Here is a 23,988-nt window from a genome sequence, read left to right on the forward strand (position 1 = left end):
ACTTCAAACGCAGAACGACAGATGTTTCGATTGTGGGTTTTGAGTTTACAATGATCCTCCAAAAAGGAGAGAAAAAACATTTCCTTTGTTATTCTCTTAAAATATCAGTCATACGTATGAGATACAACTAATACTAATCATAATGATGAGATGGCGAGCTGTAGCCCAGTCTTTTCCAATAAGTAACTGTAGTTTTGGTGGTGAAAATGGCCTCCAATATCTATGGGATTGAATTTGCTATTGATTGACGTTGCTCCGACTGCTCACCTCCTCCTGGAGGTAATAAAGAAAGAGCACTGGCTCTGACTCATCGCACACAGAGGGACTTAACTTCCAACAAGGATGCTCTGTTATTTATTAAATCGCAAATTAAAATTAGACCTTTAAAAGCTGAGAAGACAAAGCATAGCATTTTTGTTCTCTATAAGCAAAATTATTCAGTAAATCCTCTGTTACTTAGTGGAAAATGTAATTGTTCGGCATAAGACCTCTATCTACCCCTTAAAAACACTTTAAAACATCCTCCTTTGTTCAACAGCTCTGGTTTTAGTGTTACAGGATATTCAAATAGATGCTCAAAAGTGTATTAGGATAATGAATGCAGATCCTCTTTCCCCGTCTTTCGACTGCAGAGCACTTGGAACATCTTTAGCGTTATGAAATAAGCTGTTCTCCGAGTCCATAACAAATAAATAACCTCCCTGCTCCGGAGAGGGGAAGATTGCAATAAAGGCTACTGTGGGTTTTCTCGGGGGACCAGACTGGAGACGGGAGGCGAGATTAGCTGCTGTGCCTCGCGGCTGCTGCGCCGATTGCATTGTTTTCGAGTAGAATCAAATTCCGGAGCTCAATCACGGCCCACGGACTTGGGCTGCCTCTCGTTACTCTGCGATTGCTTTATCAATTAGTTTGAATCTGGGCAATTACGGATGACATCTCTGTTCCGGACCGGTCGTCAAACTGTAATGTGCAATCGGTTTGAGTTTTCCACCGGCGCAGATGAAGAGCCGGAGTAAATAAGGGCCGGTGCAGATCAAGCGCTGGTTTAATTCAAACACCAATATAGCCTGACTGTCATCCACTGCTGAGGGCAAATCAAACTAGTTTCTCAGTTTAATACAGCGCTTATTGGCACTACAAGGGTTTCACAGGACTCTGAAATCTGCATATTATTTGGGTTGGCACGGCCCGGCTGTTTTCCCGTCCGGTGCAGCGTACCTTGAGTTCTACTGGAACACAATCTGGGAAACAGGCTTCAGACCTTCCTTAAAGCACCGCCCTCCTATGCCTCTTTCTGTTGACTTTGTTCTAGGCTACAAAATGTACGTCTCGTTAATTTGCTAAGACAACAGTGCTACACCACGACTGAGGGAAACACATCTGCGTCTCGGTTCCTGCGTCCTGTCCACGTGCAGGAGACGAGCGAGCGCTCCGGGAGTGGGTGCAGTTGATGACGTTTCCACACGTCTCTGAATCGAAGGGAAACGGGTGACTGTCTGCCCTCATTAGCATTTTAGTTTGCAGGCCGAATTCAAACGCAAAGCGAGGAGAGATCCTGAAAGGGGAACGTCTCAGTACCCTGTGGTGAGTATTTAGATCTCTCAGGTCAGTTGGGAGTCAGATTGGTTAATTAAACCTGGAGAATGAAAGCTAACTGTTAAAGTGTAGCACACATTTGAATGTACAATAGCGATTCTATGATATTACCAATAGGCCTTGCAGCTGTGTGTCGTTTAATGGCTTCGTCTCCCTACTTCATTACTCTGCTCTCCCTTATTGCTCACATGAATGAGCAGCGGGGGTCTCGCGCAAAACAACTCCTTCAATCTGGATCGTAATTATTCTGTAATGCGAGGAACGGAGAACAAAGCGCCGCATCAGCGTCGCCAACATCTGAAGGGCCCTTCATTCGATGGCTCACAAATGCTGATTAGCAATGAAGCCTTTATTCCTCCGCGTGGTTCCGGGCTTTTTCATCCCATAGCCATTACAACAACGTGAGATGAGAAGGAGAAACTCCACAGCAGTTACTCGTCTGGAGAATCTGATAACACAGATTCATTGATCACTACATTTGAGTCATTCGATACAATACCAAACGGCTGTTCGAGCCACGGCCTTCAGTGATAGAGATCAGTAATTTGGGTGAATGTCTCGGATTCCTTGGCGTTGCTTCCTTATGCTACCAAATATGGACCAGTTCATTTTTTTCCTTAATAACTCTTAACATGTTGACTATATTGATCTGCGGTCACTCTTTAATGTTTGATATCATGATGACAGAATGACAACACAGGTATTCACTGCATCAGCACAACACCACCACAGGGGCTGTGCAATGTGTGCCTATTAACCACAAAAACCTTCAACAGAGACCTGACTCGTGTCAGTCAGGCAGGAAGGAAAGCAGCTCTACTCTGCCTGCTCCCGTCCGCCATTTGTTTTATAAACACAAATCAGACCACACAGGTTTCCATAGGAAAAATTTATTTATCAATATGCAATATCAGGTTTTCAAACTTGGCTCATGGAAGTCAGATTCCATTATAACTGGTTATGTTGAATTGGGTAAAAGCTGCGTTTGTGAAAGGCAAAAATTAAAATGAACAGACATTTATGGAGCAAATACGAAGAAACACATATTCACTGGGTTTGCATACATGTACATTGAACATAATACTGTGTATTTAACATGAACAGAAAGAAATGCAACAGACGGGTGCTGCAGGAGTCGGGGACGAGAACAACCAGGACAGCGGGGCACTGTTCACGCGGCAGACGGAACCCGGCGGACGCAGACGGACCGCGCTCTGTGCCCCCCCAGCGCCGGCAGGGCGACGCACTCGAGGGGCTGCTGGTTTTATTCCACAGCCCCTCCTGCGATGTCTTTTCAGGTCAAGCAGGCGAGGGCAGCGCAGCGTCCGTGATGGCCGGGTCACGCGCTCCGCAGGGCTTGTGCTAATATTGTGGTAATTCAGGGGGTCGAGGGTCACCGCTCGGGCCGCCGTGGGGGAGGACAGCGCCGCGCGGGGCTCGAATACTTCATTAATAAAGCTGCAGGCTCTTCTAGCCTGCCATCTTCGAAATAATCAACCTCACCGACTGCCTCGGGGCCCATTAGAGACCGCGACGGGCCGTGCGGTTTGAGTCGGTCCAGAATGATCCCAGAACCTGTTCTGAGAGTCGATCTATAAAACACTCCCACAGTGGGAATAAACACTTCGATTCAGAGCGTTAACAGCGGTGTCCTGGAGCCTGCGTCGGATCAGGCTGGGGCAGCGATGGTGACGTCACTGGTTGTTCAAGTCCCTGGAAAGGTTCACTACATCGTTCTAGTGATATCGAGGGGTAAATGTGTCACAGAAAGCATTTCAATTTCATAAAAAAACTAAACCAAAAAAAGGAATACAATTTAAACCTGTGTCCCACTCAGACGTATGCCAACGCTGAACATGTTGAACTCAAAGGTGAAGACCGCACTCGTGGTGAAGCTCAAGGAACATCGTTCACGTCACTAGACCTGGCACTTTAGATGTACAGCTGATGTTTCACACCCGTTCTAAGAGATTTTTTTTGTATTATCTTTTCTTTTACTAACAAAAAAAGCAAACAAAATAATTCAAAAGTTTATACAAACTTTTTTTTTTTTTTAAAAAGACAACTATTTACAAAAATTCTGCATTAAAAAAAATCTATTTTGATATTTTCATAAATGGGGTTCTAATAAATTTAACTTTTTAAATTTAACTTTTTTTCACATATGTACATTGTTGTAATGGTACTGTTGTTTCGCCAGATTGTAAGTCGAGTCTCTTTACAACACCGGCCGATCAAAGAAATACAGACAGACAGTGAAATAAAATAAAATACATATCACAAAGGTAATTCCATTAAACTATAGTATACTCATATGGGTACTTAAAAAAAATTAAAACTGACTTTAGAAAACTACAAAACGTCTCGTGGTTTTCCTTTCTTCACAATAATGGCATGAGTGGCGTTTTTGCTGATTCGGACTCGCTAGGCCCTGGGGATGTGGGGCGTCCCCCCGCGCTGCCGGTCAGCCCTATGGCACACCCCGAACACAGCGGCACTGACGGGCGGCAAAGCGCTGCAGGCATCAGGGTCGCACAGAACCTCCGGCCCATGCGTTCATAAACACGTCTGCGTAACTCCAATTAGTACAAAAGGATTCCATAGTTGCATTTAAGACAATTAGTAGACACCCCCCAGGAGAGCAGTCGGCGCCAGTACCCTCTGAGCACGAGCAGCCAACCCGGTTTCCCTGGTTCTCTCTCTCCTCCTATCTGAGCGTGACCGCCTCCTCCACCTGCGATCGTTCATACTGAACATTTGAAGACACTAGTCCCAAGAAACTAAAACACAGGTGCATGGATTTTTATGAGTTATAAATAAATATCAAAAATCATGAGCAGCTAAAATATTCCATCATTTCAGAATATCTGTTTTTGGAGCCTAGAAAAAGAAAACGGACGACTAAGATGTTTTTTTTAAGAAACGGTGCCACATGGCTCCTGGCGAGACACAGAGGTCACTCCTGTCCGAGTTGCCAGATGGCCGCTCTAATGGCAACACAAACTAACAGGTGTCAGCGCAGGACAGTTCACTAGAGCGATGTTTTTAAAGCCGGAATGAAGTGAACGGCGCCGGGTTTCTTAGCAAAGCTCCTTCCACCCCGCAGGGATTCTGACTTTCCAAACAAAACAAAAAGGAGACTCTCAACTTAAGGTATATTATGAAGCATATTGTTGTGAAAGAGTTTGAATTTCATCAGCTCTCTGTAACCTTAGAACTAAACTGTAAAAGTACAGGTTCAAGTTAAAGTTAAAATATTCACTTCTTATTGATTTGTTTGGAATTCGTTTTTAAGGCTCAATATTCACCTTCTCCCTCCAGCGTAGGGAGGTCTGGAAGGTTTCTGTCACTATACTGTCACGACGCTCTTTTGACTTTGCGATAGACATGGTCTCGTGTCCAGAGATACTCCTCACACCGAGCCAGGCTTTGGAGGAGATGCCAATTGTCCAGTCCCTGCCCTGGATCGAAGCAGGAGAGGAGATCGCACCCTCATCAGGACAGGACAGGCGCGGCGAAGGAACCGACAGGTTTCAGATCCTAAAACACCCCCGGACTCGTCGAGCTCGAATACAGATCCGCCCCCGAGCGCAGCTTTCTGGGTGAACCCGGCCGATACCATCTTAATTGCTTCCACGTCGCTCTCTGTCAGACCGATTGGATGCGGTTGTTTTTTCGCGCAGAGAGAGGCTGCCACGCTCGGGTCAGCAGGTCTAATCCGGCCGCCTCGAATTTCACATCTCTCCGGGATAACGAGCGACCTGTAATTCAGAGACACAAACTCTTTGTTTTGAAGTTGCTTTCAGAGTTTAACTTTCATAATCTCGTGCCGCAGCGATCGCAAGGAAAAGCGCCCAGTGACTCTCGTGCAGAAACCATGCACTGTGTGTGCCGCTCGTTCACTCGTCAGCAGAAGTCACGTATGTTTTAGACTTTTTATTATCTGCTGACCAGGTTTAGACCATTTTAATCTAGAACTAACTGCCGGTCCAGTTAGCGTGACCTGGCTGTGGCCCGTTTTGACCGGGGAAGTGCCGTGAATGTCCGTGATGTGAAGAACTACAGAGTGTACATTGTCTGGTGTATAAACTCGAGAAACGTAAAATAATAAACAGCCGTACAAACAAAATTCAGTGAAAAAAAAAAGAGAAATAACCATTTAAGAAGTGAGGAACACGTGGCGGTGTGACAGAGATGCTGTGATACTGTGTGTCGTTGCACCGCGCCCTGGGACCAGAGCCACGGCGAAGGCTTCACGAGAGCCATGAAGTCCTTGTGTGATAGACAACCCTCTAGCCGGGGCGACGGTGACCCTGTTCCTTCCCGTCCTCTCGCGAGAGCGGAGGCCACTTTGTTTCGAGGCCCCGTCATCTTCAGATCCAACCTCTTCCTTCCACGGAGTTAAAACGGCACAAGACGGAGGCGGTGCGGCTCAGAACCGGACTGTACATCCCAAGGGCTGGCCAGAAACAGGAGGAAGAGAAGATGACCGGCCCAGGTGAAATGCTTCGGCCTACGGAGAGAAAACGCAAAGTCTTGACTGCTGTGTCCAAGTAGACCTTCCCTGTGATCGCTCAGCTCAGGGTATCCAAATTCAATTTCGTGTTCTTCTCTTTCTCGTGTCACCGTTTAAACATCAAAAGGTATCTACCAACATCAGAAGGTCTAGGTAGTGAAAAGTAGGCCAGAGTTCTCTAACACAAGTCCTATATTGTGGTTGTCTTTCTCCGTGTCCGTCCCTCGCGCTCACACCTTGTAGTAGATGTTGGCCGGGCTCTGGGGTGGCATCTCCTGGACTATATAGACTGGATGGCCGTAGTCTCCGCTGACCTTCTCGTAGTGAGGGCAGTAGTTGTTTTCTGTAGTCCGTAACGGGATGATGATGTCGCTGGGCTCAGATCCAGCGTTGCCCGAGCACTTGGGGCTGGCCAGCGTGCTGAGGGACAGGGCGGCCGTCCGCTGCTGGGTGTGCTTCCGGTGCCGCTTCCGGATCTTGATGAGCAGGATGATGAGGAAGATGATGATGAGGAGGAAGATAACACAGCCGGCCCCGATTGCCGCGAACAGCGCCGGCTTGGAGCCGAAGATGCCCTCGCCCGAGTTGGTGTTGTTGTCCTGGTTAATTGACCCTGCAAGGGGGGAGAGAGAGAGAGAGAGAGAGAGAGAGAGAGAGAGAGAGAGAGAGAGAGAGGTCAGTGCCGGGGATGTACATGGACGGAGGACACTGAGTGATTGGCGCAGACTGCGGGTCGTCTGTCTCGCGCGGATCCGTACAGGCGTGTTGCTCTGGGACAGTAAGAAACAGTGAACGCATCCCCAATGAGAAGGAATTGCACTGGAATTGCAGCTGCAGTTGTTGGGAATCGTAACTTCATTATTTAACACAAATTCAGTTTACAGTCATTAAAGCTGTGTGTGTGTGTGTATACACATGTGGTAGGGGGGGGATTTTCCTTACGGCAGGGATGCAGTGGGCTCGGCTCTCCAGTCAATGTGCGCGCGAAACTGTTCAAGCAGACAGAACACTTGATCGTACTAGTGTATGAAACTATAAATTGGAATTCTTGTGGAATGAAATGAAGCTCATCAGAGTCCAGAACCAACCTCTCTCTCTTCCTCTCAAATTAAAGCGTATACAGAAATGTGATGTGCCATTTAACCCGTGCGAGACCAGCGTCTTGTTTCGCTTTGAAACCCCCCACTGTGACTGGGCAGGTACATGTCAGTCTAAGCGGGAATCCAGACGAGGTATCACAGGAAGCGATCGCTACACGATGCAAACGTCTCTAAATGGCATTAATATCCCGCATGCAAAGCAGCCGGACGCAGAGATCCATGTCAGTCAGAGGCCGGACTTGTGATTTGTGGCTCTGATTCTTTCACAGAGAAATCCTCCATCTGAGACGTCCACAAGAGACGGACACAAGTGGAATATAGAAGAGGCTTTTATACCTCAGATTACTTATGTATATTTGCTGCAACTTCAGCCTGAGCTGCCTCTTTATGCCTCTTTACTACGAAGACGGGGACACGCCTGCAGCTCTGACAAACGCGACATCTGTGCTCGACTGCATGACTCACTGAGAAACGGCTCTTACAGCGGCGCATCGCTAACGCCGGAAAGCTGTTCTGCTGCAGACTGCGCCTGTCAGGTTGCGCTCAGCCCTCGCGTTACAACACGACACAAAGGGCCTCACACACACAACGGCACTAACATGAGCACGGCTGCCATGTGTGCGAGACACCCATCACCATCATACACAACATCAATATCGGGGAGAAAGACGCAGCTGCCAGGAATCAGTTTAAGGTGTAAAATATGTCTTTCCCTCAGAGTGTCGAACAGCAATGCTAGGAGAAGCAGGTGTCGGTCCCAGCAAACACCACGACACGAAGTCCTGCAGTGTGTGGGTCTGAGCATCAGACCCGTGTGTTTCTACACAACACGGATATCTGCAATGCGTCTTTTAATTAAAAAAGAAAGGTTTCCAAATCCACTTGCTTTAGATTGAATACTGTAACTTCAATACAGCTGAGACATGCATGGATATTTGCTTTTTCACACGATAGCAATTTACTAGGCCAAGCTTTAAATGAAAAGGCCCGGTGTATTGCTAGTGTTCACTGCTGTTACAAAACTGTAACAGATGAAGTTCAATAAGGCAGTCACTCACAGTTTTCTTTGATATTTCAGAAAAATCAGACCTAGGCGATTTAAAAACAAGTTAGTTTCACAATATTTATCATAATTATTATATAATAATGTTATATTTACACTTTACCTCTTCTACTAAATTCCTGATCACTCCCCGAGTCGTGCACTTAATCCGAGGCCCGAAGAACGTTATGCAAATGCACTTTTCAGCATTTGTTTAACTCTAATATGGACATGTTCAGTCCAGAATTAGCCTTCGCTGAACGCCTGTAATAATGAGCTTCGCTTCTCTGCACCGAGATGCCGGCAGCACGGCCGCGCTGTGCACGTTTGGCTGCAGCTCAGTTGTCGCACTGGGCAGACAGGCGTGATAAACAGTCCGTTTTTATTACATTCCTCCGCGCGGTGAGCCACGAGGGCGACGCGCCAAGTCCTACCTTACAGGTGGTTAAGACATTGTCCTACTTCTTTTTCAGCTAAAGCAACAGGACAGAAAAGAAAGCGTAACACACACACACACACACACACACACACACACACACAGCATTACCGTTGAAAGGAACGCGCAGCGTGGGAGTCTTGGCACGCGCTCGGCTGGGAAGCGAAGGCACATTCTGCACATCTGATTTTATTTTGTCCCTCAGCAGGCACTGGGTTCTGGGGGGGAATCTCTCCAAACCTTTATAAAATCTGACATTTTTGCGCTAGGCCCGACCAGAACTAGCCCTCTAGTGACTGAAACCCGAGCAAAACAAATACAAATTAATACGTCCGACGTGGAGATGCCTGAAATTCCCCTCTTTGCCTCGGACTCGCCGACTGATTTTAATAGTCCCTGATTATCTTATCCGGCGCACCATCGCGGGTTACGGTTTTAATTTCTCATTACCACACTCGAACGGCACGTCTATCTGTATTACCACTCGTGTAATTAAAAACTTGAGTGGCACAACTTTCCAGCACCCGCATGTTGCATTAAGTTTGAAAGAGGAAGAAAAAAAAAAAAAAAACCCGACGCTCGTCTGCTTCGAGTGCGTATTACAATCAAATCAAGGACATTTGAAATTACACTGATATAACAAACGAACTCGGCTGTCGAAATAAAGGCCGATCGTGTGGAGATGAAAGCTGGAGTTTTAAGCACTGAATTACTCGGCAGAATTAGATAATAATCATGAAAAACAGTCTCTCGCTCAGATTAAATGTCCTCTTAGTGAAGATATTGAAACTATTCATACCAACAGTTTTTATTCTCTTAACACCATTCAAACTCAAAGGGAATACTCAACTAAAAACACAAAGAGGCGGCACTATCTGCTGTGAAAAGCATCTTTTATCTGCGCAGGTCTAAACAATATCCCCTGTTTTCAGTCTCTCACACCCGGACCAAAAACCAAACAAACACATCGCTTTTCTAAACACCTACTGTAAGACCAATCAGACGCAACATTTCCGAGAATGAAATCTAAATATCAGTGAAAGTTCAGTTAATCGGGAAAGCTCAGGCGTGTTCACAGGTGTCACGTCCGAGAGAAGCGACGCCACGAGAGAGTCTCAGAGGCTGAAATCACTTAATTTGTCCCCACAACACATATTTAATAACATACAACACAAGAGCTGCTTGTCTGGAGCATGTCTAGCGCTAGGAGGAGGAGACACTCACCCGTGTTGCCCTGGTCCTCTGGCCCGTCCCGGTCTTTTTTCCTGGCGGGGCTGGTGGTGGAGTCTTTCACCGAGTTGTCCGTGTCTTTGCCCGAGTCGTCGGTCAACGTGTTGTCTGGGATGACCGTGTTTGGGTCTGAAACGGTAACACATGACACACGACGTCAACACACTGCATGGCTGTGTGAATAAATAATAGGATACATGATTGGATAAATGATTAAATAAAGAAACTGTGGAATTAGTTAGAGATGCATCTGTAATTAAATCAAATATCGCTGGGTTTTTTCTGCGCTCTTTAACTCTTACATAACGTCTATGAAGAATCGTACGTTTCATACAGTGGGGCACAAATTGACGCTCTCTCGATATTCAGGGGGACAATCAACCCCTCAAACCTGCGCCTCTGCTCAGATCTGTATGCACACAGTCCCTCTACACACCGGCCTTGGCTGCTACATCTTGTTCGTAACAAAGCGCAAACTGGTTAGGGTGCAACTCTGGGGCGCCGTTTACAGGTTTGAGAGAAATGATTAAAGACATTAGCAAATAAGTGCAATCAAGTCATGCATATCGGTCATTAATTTGGGTTTATTTTATGGTGTTGCATCTCAGGAGGATCTTAAATAAAGCCATTTTCACGGGGTTTCAAGTTGTTTGCCATAAAAATGTAAGGATATCTTGAATAATGTGCTGAGTGTGTATTTCCCCCTCCACTTAATTCCGAGCGTGACATTTAAGAGCACACACAACAGTCTCTAATTGAACCCCTTGCTGCCAAACTCACGTCAGAGCGATGAGGAATTGAGTCGTACCTCGGGATTTTCAATTCAAGGAACCACAGAAGCAATTTTTCCAAACACATAAAGGCCGTCTGCTAGAGGCAACATAACATATTGAATCCATGTGCTTCCATTTAGATGTTTTTCTTGTTTTGTTTGTTTGTGATGCATTTTCTTTATCCTGAAACAATTTCTTTTAAAACTGGGGTCCAGCAGCAATTCATTTGGAAACAACATGTTTAAAATGCAGTTATTCCCAAACCATAAAAAAGGCAAATATGTTTTTATTTTCATATATCATCCTCCAATAATGAAAGGGAATCGAAGGCTGCCGATAGTACATCATCAGCTGACAGAATAATAATAAAACAGAGAGGACCGGTACGCTGTAATTTCATCTGCAACTCTGAAGGGTTTTGTCTCCGGCGTGCGAAGAGCGAGACGGGCCTCCAGGACGTCTTCACCCCAGTGGGCCCATTAACGCACATCCGAAGAGAACGGTATACATTATTGGAGGCCGTATGATATCAAAGGGGGGAAAACAGACCCCCAACTTTGACAGAAATCAACTTAAAGAAACACGTTTCTGGAATGTTAAAATATACAAGCAGTTAAAGATTTTTCTCCGTCTCGTTTTATGATTAAAGCTCAGTCTTAGGTATGCTGTGATAATTATGTGTAATTACCAAAAAATATAATGTTTCTGTTCGAGAACTCGGTGCATTCCAGTGTGACATGACTCTCACAAACGGACCGTACAGCGGCCTGCGGTCTCCTAGCCAGACATTTAAAAATACACATTATTCATTCTACAAGCTGTGAATTATTATTATATTTTTGGTGTATTTTCAATATCATTTTTTTCTCCTCTCGTCTGACAGGGACTTTGTTTAGGCAGCACCATAAAAAGGCAGAGGACGTTCCCAAGGAACTTCAAACTACCAGGGTATATATGTGGTAAAAACAAACAGGCTCGGTGTTGAAACGCAGATAAGATGAAGATATTCGGTACCACCGAGTAAATAGTCAACGTTTGCTGTGTTGCCTGGCATAGAGGCTGACAGAGAGTCAAAGTCCCCAAATCACGGTTTCAAGTAAAAGAAATCCAGTACTTACATCTGTGCAATTGCATGCTTGTGTAATATATCCTGCAATATATTGTGTTTTGACTGCTGGTACCTCTACTAACTATATAACTAACCAAAACAGCTTTACGTTCGTCAAACTTTTTGCCAAAAGTGTCCCCCCCTCAGTGTATGAAAACCCACAGCTCCGCTCGGCTGGAACGCTTGTGAGAGTTTGATCAAAGTCTGCTGAATTAGCCGAGTTAGTTGTGTGGACTTTTAAAGGTTCAGGTTTTGCACCTTGCTTTGCTGTTTACTGGTTATGCATTAAACCGATTCAGTTACACTGTTTGTATTATCATCTCTCGCTCAGCTATTATGTCATGATGTAAGCAACAAGTAGGAAATTAAAGAAAAGTGATATCAACTACCCCTGTAAATCATTAAGCCTCAGAGGGCAATTTTGTGTTATCTTTTTTCTTCATATTTGTGTTATCGTTATATATGCATTCCTCTTTCCTAACTATGCCACCTGTTTAAGATTGAAAAGATACTGAAGTATGAGGAAGCAATCCTAGTATTGCTTTATGAATGGTAACGACAGTCAGGTAAATGAGCTGAAAGCGTGGTTCTCTCGTATCATGTTTACCCTTTTGATGCACAAGCCGGTGGCCTTGCTGTGCGTGTTTGGAGACGTGTACAGATCAGTTTGCATGTATAATGACAGCATGTTTAGTCAACAAACAGTTCAAGTCGTCTTCAGAAGTCTAATTCTGAGTTAAATCCGCCTTGGCAAAAAAAACCTAAATCTGAAGCTGTTTAAACAGCCCCTTGTTTGTCAGCGCCTTGCGTTTGTTCGCTCGCGCTGTTTAGGTTGGCATGCTGCAGTAATCAGCTTTTAACAGCCCCGACTTTAAATTACCTGTTTTTTTTTTTACTACCAGTTCCATCTGTTTAAATGCGGAGGACAATTTTCTTTGTGGGTTGTTTGCTAAACATGAAAAGTTGCTTTGATGGAACCAATATTAATCTACTCAGAAAGTTAATGAGGGACATTCTGCTGCACAATTGCAGCATTTTTCTGTATATATTTTTTTAATCAGAACGTTACACCCAAACCATGAGGAATGTTAAATAGAAAGGAAAAAAACAAAACGGACTTTCTCAGATGTGTGCAAGATTCATCGCAATTATCACGTGGAGAAAGTCCTTACTCCGAACACTGCATATTAAAACTTGAAAATGTGTGTTTGTTTTGCACAGAGTCAGTTTTTGCATCTGAACTAACCATGACAGGTATGAAAAACACGACTTTGCAACCATCCATGCGTAATATAGCATGCCATAAAAAAGCAATCACACTCTTAATTTCACTGTGAAGCACTGACAACCTGCAGAGACACCGGCAACAGTACGTCTTTGTAACAGATAATCAATACAAAACCAAAAAAAACAGCCGAGAACACCCAAAATAAACTCATATCTCTTGCGGGAGAAGAGGCTGAGATTTGGCACAATGTGTAAAGACTTGCTTTGGAGATTTTGAGCTAATCATCGTGTTCATTGTTTACTAATGTGTACACTGGGCAGACACTGGGGTAATTATTACCCTGGTGTGATATTAATATAAATCCACAGGGTTCCGGTTATCTGGAAACTCACGATGTTATCTGCTCTCTTCCTCGGAGGTCAGGCAAGGTGCGTTCCCCTCCCTCTCTCAGTATTTGTTTGCGTGTCCCTCCGCGGACGGACAGGGAGGTTAAACGAGGAGGAATTTCCGAGCGACCCTGACGGGCAGATTCCTCTTGCGCCATTCGGCCGAGCTCAATCTGTAGAAGGCGAAGGTCAGCCCGAGATGCTGGCAGGGATAAAGGACGGGGAGAGGACTTGCTGAGTGATGGCTTCTGTTGGGGGGTTTTCTTTTCTTTCCTTTTTTTTCCACCTCTCACATCTGGTGAACAATCACGGGAGAAGTCCAGAGCTGTGGTTTTCTGTTTTGTTTCGCTCTTCTTACAAGATTCACAGAACCACCGTCTCCAAACCACAGGGCTTTCCGTAATCAGGGACTGAAAGGGGCCAAGGAGCAGCGCTGGCACGTCTGTGGGAGCAACTCGCTTTGTCATGCGGAGGCTGTGTGTGTAGTGTAGCGTTATTGAGGCCGGGGCCCTGGGTCTGCAACAGCTGAAGCATCCAGAACAATTAAACACGCGCCTCGCTGTGTTATAAATAATTCCTGGAGTTTGGGAATTGATGACCAGCTTCAGAAAGAACAAAAGGACTCTCTCACAGAAGTTAACAAGTAAAAATGACCTGAAATGTCTTTGAGATGCTCAAAAATACATGTATAATAAATGTAATGTAAAATAAATAAGATTTCCTTTCCCCTTAGAGGTTACAAATAGAGTAGAAGGTAATGCAGGTCTGAAATGCACATTTTATGAGCTGTGATGTCAGTTGCTGGGCTGCTTTCCATCTCCTCGACTGACTCCACGGCCAGGGGCGGCTCGGCTCATCAACGCCGGCTCACGAAGCCGAAGCGCTCCTCTTGCAGGCGTGTCATGACTGTCCGAGCCTTCACTAGCGCTCAGTGTTTATACTCTGGATCTATTCAACCCGTGCTTCCTGACACATAATCACATGTAAACTACGTCAGACATTGTTATCAATTGAAATATTCTCCTTCGGTTTGTGTTTGAATTCCATTTATACAGGTATTCATCAGTTTATCAAACTCTATTAACCGGAGACATGACAAGATGCGTCACAGACGTACTAATCAGCAGACATTGTGCTTATTAACAAACCGTCTTCTGGGACAGATCTTCTGAATCCCACTCCTGCGCAGTAATTTACAGCTACAGACGCCCCTGATCACCAGAGAAGCCGCGTGTTTGTATTCCACCGGCGGCAGCAACAATAGCGATCGTTAGAGAACTGCAGGGACCAGTTCCTGCCACTGATTACAGTTCGGCGGCCGTCTGAGCGAAGCCGCTTGGCTGCCTCGATGAAACCGAGAGTCTAATTGCGATGTAACGCGGGCCGAGGCTTACCTTGTCCGACCTTCATGATGATCTTCATTGAGCGGGTGCTACAGACGCCACCCTCCCTGTTCTCCAGCCCCTCCTGGGTCCCGTTGGATGTGGCTACAAGGAAACAGATCCACACGTCAGAGACAGACCAAACAATCAGCCATCGATCAATACGGGGAGTCAGAGCAGACATCGTCCACACGAGGAACGGTACAGAGGCTGAAACCCGGCCGTGGCGAGGGCCCGTGTGAGCCTGCGCCCGGCCCTGTCTCAGGCCTGTAAGGAGATGTCTGCTAAACCCGCTGCTTCCTGTGCAGGTGGCTTCTGCGATTCACTGTCAGCCTGTCTGGAGTTGACACAGTGCAGCAGAGCAGGAGGTTTTTAATCTTGCTCTCAATGTAAGTGTGTGTGTTTATATATATATATTTATCGTCCATATGTATATAAATGTGATGGATGATAAAAAGCACACAAGGGCCTCTCGTCTCACAAAGAAACTGCTCCTGATTGTAATCGCATCCCATGGGAATGTGGCAACTCTAGAGCGCTGTTGAAATCGGGCGACATATCCACGCTGCACAGCTCCCTTTTTCTGTTTGCTAATCACTTTGCTTTTTTCCCTTCTTTCTTTCTCCACTCAAAGCTTAAACTGGGGTTTTGTTCTTCTCCCTTTCTTGCTCGAGGAATTTGCCGAGAGTTTGGCAAGGCGAGTTCTGCCAGCGACAATTATAGCGAGCTGCAAAAGCAGAGAGCTTAACTTTCCCTTTCTGAACGCCCTGTAATTAGTGACTGGGTGGCACAGTAGGCTAAAACCCTTATCTAGGGGGGCTTGTCTTCAAATCAGCCTCTATTGAGGGCGAAGAAGGCCCTGCTACTTTTCTGTCAGCCCTGCCTCGTGAAAGCTCGAGTCGCAGACAATGTGGCACAACCGGCATCTATTCTGAGCCGGAGAAACGACCCAGATTGAATGAGTCTCAGGGTCTAAATAATGCGCCGGCTCCAGACACCAGGGGCGGGTCCGCGCCGGCCAGAGCTGCAGTCCTTTCGCCCGATTCCTTTCAGATTGTCTCCATGGGTTTGTTCACCTCCAACCCCTCCGTTTTCCCAGCCCCGGCTCCCTCTCCACTCTCGAAGAGCGTCTGCCTTATTAACTTGTCCAGATTCCACCCCCATTAAGATGTCGTGACTGAGGACTCATTTAGGAAAGTGGTCACCTAATTAGATCCTACTCCACGAGAATCAAAGCCCTCTCTTTGCAGCCCGAGCACAATGGCGGGGAACCATGAGAACAGCACTTCTGTGGGGACGGGGGAGAGGAATTTCTACTTCCACAGCTCCTCGTTAACCTCGCGTCTCTGTCCCCTCTTCGCAACCAACTCCCAGCATTCCTCACTCTGGGGCCGCTTTAACGAACCCTTCAAAAGGGATTTAACACAACCCGGGCTTTGAGGATCAAGCTCATTTCATACACATTCTCTCCAGCACTGGCTCATCGAGATGCGTCATCTTCCAGACTTTGAAGGGAGTTTTTGTTTTGTTATAAATGTAGTTCTTCTCTAAAGATGTCTTACTATTCTGTAGAGGCAATATTGATAATAAAATTGTAGATTTATCAATTTTATTTTAAAACAAGTTCTTGATATATGGTATTTATTGAAATAATATGACTTCCTAATATGAATTGAATATAGAAATACGGGAGAGAAACAAAAATAGCAGACAACAGGAAATAAAGAAATTAGACTAAAACAAACTCTTAATTTAGTTACTCGTTTGATGGCTTTTATTCCCACGTGTTTGGTGAAGAAGGGTGAACTATCTTGTTTTCTTTCCTGTTAATAACTGATTATGTAACTATGTTTCACCAGGAGATAAGTCAGCAATTGTTTAGTGTGGAACAAGCGGAGATATCAGATTGAGAATCGCGATTGCACTCTGTTGCACATAAATGTACGACCCATGTGGGCTTTTCTGTGTGTCCGTTTGCGCTGTTGTCCTTAGCGGGCCTCAGCCACCGTCTAATCACGACGAACACAGCATGGGTTTGCATCTCGACTCCACTCTCAGTCGATTAATGAAGGCAAGTTTGTCCTCGGATTCAAAAATGGCCAAAAAGCAGACTGTGTGTCTGCCACATGGACGATGATCCTAAATACTCCTCCAGTGTGGTTTCTATTCAAATATGCTATTTTGGATGTGGCTCAAACTGCGGATTGCAGCTAACTACCATATTGTGGGAGATATCTACAACATTTTGGAAACGGGAAGCTCTTGCAACACACTCTTCCTCCCCTCACAACAGAGAGTGAATCACTCGGGAATCACAGTGATAAGGAATGTCCTCTAAAGACAGTGGGATCTGCATTTAAATGTTAAAACGTACACATTTCACTGCATCCCAGACGATTCTGAAAAGAGAAATCGGGTTAAAAAAGACCACAGAAGTCGAGCAAGTCTGTAGGCTCCTCAACCAAAGAGCCTCTCGTGCCCAGAGCCCCGGTGAAGTGAATCTGAGGGCTGACGCACACGGGCTTCATGCTTTATTAATGTGAGGAGCCTGACTAACTCAAAAGGCATAATTAAAAGCAAACGACTGCTGATGAAGGCAACGAACTTCGGAGAGAAGATCACCTGGATGACCCAATTCTCAGAGACAGGGGAGCGAATATAGCGGAGTGGTCCATGTCTGTGTCAGGACACGCTCTTCTCCCCTCGCACTCTTTCCGAGGGGCAGTTTCCTTTCGTGTGAATTTAATTCTCTACCTGCGCCGGCCGAGGGCGGAGGTGAACAAATGTTCGGTGGAAGTAAAAGTGACAGGTTAACCTTCACTCGTTTGATGGAGCGAGAGGGAAAAAAACCAAAGGGAGAACGCATGAGTCGGTTCTGTTTGCCATCACCTTCGAGGTATCAGGTACCACACAGACACACACCCTCAAAGGCACCAACTCAGAATTGACAATGCCACACCACGACCACAACCTTTACACAAGCGTTTTCCAGTCCGGTGCTGGGGAACGCACACGGCCAGAGGGATGAATGGGAAGCATCGGACTATGATTTCTTCATGATGATTTTATGACCAAAAAAAAAAAAAAAGAAACAAACAAACAAACCAAAACCAATCAATAGGAAGAGCAATTACCGGCGGTACAAATCATGTTTCAGTTTGCCGAATGGATCCTTAACGGTCTATTAGCAGGCGGGGGGGTGCTGAGTGGGAGTAGGGTTACTGCCCGGATGATGTCACCGCTATTAAGATGCATCGGTCTGGGAAGGGTGCCAGGCGGTGCCGAGCTGCCACGCAGAGAGAGTGGCACGGTCATGGAGAGCAGCGGGACCATTCAAGACGACTCTATTGACGAATCGGGCTTCTGTACACACTGAGACTCGGAGCCTCGTCTTTTCTCTCCCTCGCTCTCTTCACTTCCATTAGACATCTTTAGGCTAGAGACGTCAACGGAAAACTCCATATATGTATATGTAACAAGAAAAAAGCAAAGACGAATGAAATCACAGCACTCTGCAATACTGAGGTTTTATTTCTTTATTTTTGAAAGTAATAAAATGTTGCTATTGGGGGAACAAAATAAATAAGACCATGAGAGATTGGGCTCTACATTATAAATGGAGAATTTCCCCTCACCCCAAATGTGCTTGAAAAGAAAATCCGTCTCTACCCTCTACCTTCATTTCCAAAACCCTAAACCGTGTATTTCAGCAGAGTGATAACATGGCTGTCGGGGTAAAGAAAGCTCAGCAGCTCCGACATTCCTCAGCAGCTTCACAAAGGCCAGCTTTAAAACGGCAACTGCCTCCGACAACCGGATATGAAACGCGGCGCGGGGAAAAGGGCAGCAGCGCCCCGTCTCTCCTCGCCTGCCATCACCGGCCGCGCATGCGATATAAAGGAGATCCTGTTGCAAGGAAAACAACGGGCGAGGCTCCCCCGATCGGCGCTTGCTGCCCGCCGTGGCACGACACACACTGGGCCCTTTTGTTCACCTTGTTCTCTCTGCCTGGAAAAAAGGCAGCTCGGGCATACCTGACCGGCACAGCGAAGCCCGGGAGCTGGGGCTTGAGAGATGCCCCGTTACATGAATGGCACTAACGGGGCCGAGAGAAAGATAAACACGACGGTGGCGGAGTCTGTGCCATTTGTGTAACAGATATGAAAAGACACACACTACAGCGTCGCTCCAGGGACCTTGCATTGTGGCGTGTGTGGAATGAATAACTGCTTTGAAGGATAATCTTTTAAGAGTGTAACATGCCTTAAAAGTGCAGTAAAACTTCATTCATCAGCTCTAATCCTGGGAAGGCTTTTGCTAGTAACGGGAAAGTTAAACAGAGAGGGAAAGGCCCGGCTCTAAACAATCGCTTTAACTATTCACTTGATCTTGTGTTTCAACAAATAACCCACACACACAGTAAATAAGAAAAGCACACACTCAGGTAGTATTAAATCATTCATCGTTAGTGTCGTGCATTAATGCGTGCATCTTAAACTTGTGTGTGTTGCTTTGGTGCAAGTTTATATTTCCTGAAGAATTGTTTAAAGGGCTAAAATACCTTAACCATCTGCTTTTGGTTGGAATGTGAATCGTCCCCTTTAACCTCATCCAGAGCAACGTGCCTCGGGGTGCCGCGCTCTGGGGGGGGTGTGTGTGAAAGATTAGGGCTGCATTATTAGGTGTCAAACTTGAAAACCACCAGGCTGTGCGCAGTCTCTGCACATTGTGGCTCCCAGACATTTAAAGCATTAACCCTTTAGATGTTCGACTAATTACAGTGTCCAGTACAGGCAGTGGACACAGATATGTCCGGTTGCGTTTCTGAAACGAGTTGAAAAGCAGTCGCCTCCAACAGGAATGCCTATAGCTCTCCACAATGGGTCACCAGAACCCAGGACATGTCAGATGTTTGTGCGTCGTCCCCGGTGTGCTGCCAAAGGGTCCGGTGAGGAAGCCGGCCGCACTCGTTAAAGTTCAGACACTCACTTAACAGCTTGTTAAGCCTCCACTACTGAAGAGTCGGCAGCCAGAGCTGTGCCAAGCACAACAAAGACAAAAGCACTTTTAAACGAGTCCTCTGCGCCGATGCAAACCTCTGGATCATAAAAGCATGCTGAGGTAGAGCAAGGCCCTCATTTATTGTCCAAAAAACAAATCATTAAGTTTTAAAAGTTTGGGGATGTGAACATCAATTAACAAACATCTCCCTCGAGGAACAAAAGCCTCTCTGTGTTTCTCAGGAACGGACACCTGAAGCTGACACTTGGGAGAAGAAAAGCACAAGGTTCTCTGCGAGTAATTAATTCCTCTTGAACAGACGCGAGCCGCAGATTTAATTGTGAGACTCCGAGGGATTTTTGCGCGATGTTTTAAAAACAAATAAGCCGCCGTTCTCTGTTTCCCTCTTAGCACCTTTAATTAAGTCAAACGTGTTGCCTCCTGACGGCTGTGTGCTTTCCAAGCCGACATGCCCAAACAGACGCCGAGCATCTTGAAAACCCCGGGATCTGTGCGCTGCGGCTCAAGTATTTGGGGCTTTCACTCAAAACCAAAGAAACTGCATCTAAATGTGGGCAAATACCGAGTCAGACCACTAATTCACTCCCAGAAACACCCTCACCAGTGATTCACAAGCAGGGATCATTTGTCTTTTGGCCACTGGAAATAATCTGAACACGCACCGTTGATTGATATTATTTCCGCTGGGTTCTCCTAATTCAGACACCTAAATGGAAATAAAACCCTTTCATAGATCTGGTTGCATTAATCACAGCTGCTGCCGTTCAGTCAGTTTTTGTCAGTTTACACAAGGCGCTCCGAGAGGAACCCTCCTTGAATATGTTATGAATTATAGATTTCCGAATGTGTGTGCCGGGTTCAGCGCAAGACGCTGCACTTTCATCTCTGGAAGGCAGGGACTGACAAGGCAAACCAACATCTCTCCACAGATTATTCCCCCGCCATCTCCTGCAGTGACAAATTCATTTTGGAAGGGGACGCCTGCTCTCCAAATTAAATGTTAGCCTGTCCTTGCCGAGAATGGGGGCGGCTTGCTTTAATTATTTGCACGACAAAGCTCGGATGTCACTTACCCACTTGAAATAGCGGAGTCTATCCCTGCACGTTATAATTGCTTTCTCAGTTCTGATCAGGAGACGAAGAAAACAAAGGCAGAATCAGAAACCAAATATACTCCGCTAGCTCTGGTGTGCTTTGAATAAATACACCGTGTAGACAGACTGTATTAATAGGTGCAAAACAGACAAGATCATATTGGTTTTCACAGCTTTGCTGATTATGTTGTTTTTTTCTCTCTCTCACAGAGCAAGTCCCATACCCATTGATCCAGACTGGGAAAGTCAATATCACACTTTTAAAGTTTATTATCTTACTAACAACCCGATAAAACAAATGTGAATTATTGGACAGATGCAGAAAAGTACCTCTGGGTAATATGTGCCTTTTGTACGATAAAGAAAAAAATAATCTGTAAAAGATCACAAAAGGAAAAATAGAGGCCTATACTGTATGCAAATATCCTGCCTACGAGTTGATGTTTCTACTGGATACTGTTATCACAGAAAGACAATAACTTACCAAAATGATTTTTAAATATTAATCACCAGTTTACTAAATTTATACACAGTAAACAGATTATTTTTAATCCTGCAAATCTTATTACGAGATGCATTTGAAGACTTTCTAGATACAAAATTGTTCAAAAGTTGTCATTTTGTGAGAGGAGGGAATATATTCATAGTATTTGTATCCACGTTCCACTGAAATGAAGATGACAGTGTTGTGTAATAACCTGGTGTATGAAAATGACAGCATTTGAATTTGTGACTCAATATTGAAAGTATATTAAAATCGTAGATAGCTGTGAGTTCCTTGACCTCAGATTTGCACAACAATCGTCCACCACCATCGACACTGGAGACAATAAGAGCATAATGCATTCAATGGAGCTGCTCCAAAGCAGAGATGCTTCCATTTTTCTCCTGCATTCACAACTCTGAAATGACAGAGAACACTTTCAAGCGTTACAGAAAGAAAAGACAATGTGTCTCGTGTCTTCGTGCACATCCTCCCGGCATCACAGTGTCAAAGCTACTCCAGTCGCAGTGCTTCGAATATAAACACTGGCACTCGTCTTAGTGGCAACAAGCCCCCTGTGTGACCCGTGCAGATAAACACACAGACTGATGTCAAGGCGGGCCACAAAACAAACACCTTGGAACAAACACGGCAACGCACCTCCCAGGACACAACACAGAGAGAGACGAGCCTGAACTCACAGGATGGGAGTTCTCCCCCTTGGCAAAACTTTTGGACAAGCCTCGACAAAAAGAGTCTGTCAGAGACGTTTCTGGAGACAGAACGCAAAATGAAAACCAGGTGAAATACATCTGTTGCCGCTTTGCATGGATGCACAGACAGTCGCACAATAGCAGAGCAAGTCATTCCGCTTTGGTTTCCTCTAAATGCAGTCAAATGAGATCATGAATATTCAGGGTCAATTTTCAAGATCATTTATTGTGATGATTCATGGATTTAAAACACAAACTATATGCGGCTGCTGCCACAGTTTGCACCCAGTTAGAGTTTAAAAAGAAAAAAAAAAGAAAAAAACATGTCACAAGGCATCTGCTGGAGCATTTGTCTCAGCCCTCCTTCAGCACATCTGTGAGGTCCGAACAGATCTCCGTGCTGCCCAATCGGTCCCTCGGGTGATGTTTAGTCAGCACCTCAAGGTGGCAACATCCCTCTTAAATCACAGCTTGAACTACAACTGTAAACCGTGCTTCTCAACCCTGATGATAATGAAACGCTGCCTCTTTGCAAAGTTACATAACCAGGCTGTTAAATCTGAGAGCCGTCACTTACTATTTATTAACACACCGCTGCGGTTCCCACAATGCACCTCTGCCCTCACATATTGAAGCAGCCAGTGCCTCACAGCTTGCAGTAACGACAGACAGGCAGAGCAACAGCACGAGTGCCTGAAGCTGTAAGTGGGCGGAGAGGAGCGCGGAGCCCCACGAGGCTCTGGCCTGGGGACGGGAGTGCGTTACAGGCCTGGGAATGCTGCAGAACTAAATTAAAATCTGAGTCACTGAATTCCACTGGTTTAAGACATTTGTCTAGACAGGACTCACTCTGGCTGCGGGGAATATCTGTAACCTGCACAATGTGCCGGGAAGCTGAACACGTTTAAAAGTCACCCCAATTGAACCCCAATTATGACATAAAAACAATAACTATTTGTTGTTACATTTTAAAATGTCCAAACCCACAATCCATAGCTTTGAGGCTTAATTAAAATATAGACCATAAATGCTGATGAAGAATAATAATTACTGTCCAGAAGGAGGACGCACAACCTTACACTGCACAACAGAGGCTCCACACACGCACACACACACACACGCACAATGAGAGATGATACACAACTGTGACAGAACCAGGGGAATGTGTTTCTGGGAGCTGGCTAACTGAGGCAAGGCTGGCCTGTGCGTTTGTGTTTTCGGGGAGGAGCGAGGGATTTTCCACTGCTCCATCAGATCACAAACAGTTGTCCAGCCTGCTGCCAAATCAAGCGGAGGGGTCGGCGCGGGGATTGCACCACTGCCGAGAGATTAAAGCTGACTTCACTTCCGGCAATGATATTAAGGGCGACCTTTAAATTCGGAGAGCCAGCTGCACCATGGGAGCTGGGAGCCACGGAGCAGTGGGGGGGCACATTAAGGTCCAATCATGTCCCCGGCCGCGGAGATGGATGCCTTTGTTGCCGCGTGTTTGTAGACCTGTCGGGGAAGCGGCGCCTCTCGCGTCGGAAAGGAATTCACCTGCCTGAGTTGATGCAGATGGGAAGCAACTGTGCTTTATTTTCCATTGGAAAGCTGACAGCAAACGGGTCGTCCACGGCTTCACAAATGTTCACACTGCTGGGGGGCGACTGGAAATGTGCGCTTTGTCAAATGCATCACCGAGGCGTTTTATTATTGAGCTGTGAACTCGTTTTCGCACAGAAGAAGGCAGAAGTTGAGCTCGATTTTAATCACTGCGAGCCGCCAGTCTGTTTTCTCGGCGGCTCTGGAGACCCGGCGAAGGTAAATAAGCTCGCCGGCATCCTCTGCCGCTCTCCGAGAATGAATGATGAGGGATGTCTTCTGGACCCGGACAAT

At 45.8% G+C, this 23,988-nt stretch overlaps 1 protein-coding gene across 1 annotated transcript in view; it reads right to left on the reverse strand.

Moving 5' to 3' along the window:
* Positions 1 to 2,470: 2,470 nt before the first annotated feature.
* The window catches only part of efnb1 (ephrin-B1), a 75,848-nt gene continuing 54,330 nt past the window's right edge, over positions 2,471 to 23,988 (reverse strand). Inside the window, exons 3-6 of the mRNA XM_066714733.1 lie at positions 14,810 to 14,902; positions 9,915 to 10,049; positions 6,349 to 6,725; positions 2,471 to 6,109 (exon numbers count right to left, since the gene is read on the reverse strand). Of these exons, the coding sequence (XP_066570830.1) occupies positions 6,029 to 6,109; positions 6,349 to 6,725; positions 9,915 to 10,049; positions 14,810 to 14,902 (686 nt within the window). The 3' untranslated portion in view covers positions 2,471 to 6,028. The remainder of the gene's footprint in view (positions 6,110 to 6,348; positions 6,726 to 9,914; positions 10,050 to 14,809; positions 14,903 to 23,988) is intronic.

This window comes from Amia ocellicauda, chromosome 10 (assembly GCF_036373705.1).
Source record: "Amia ocellicauda isolate fAmiCal2 chromosome 10, fAmiCal2.hap1, whole genome shotgun sequence".
NCBI classification, from domain to species: domain Eukaryota; kingdom Metazoa; phylum Chordata; class Actinopteri; order Amiiformes; family Amiidae; genus Amia; species Amia ocellicauda.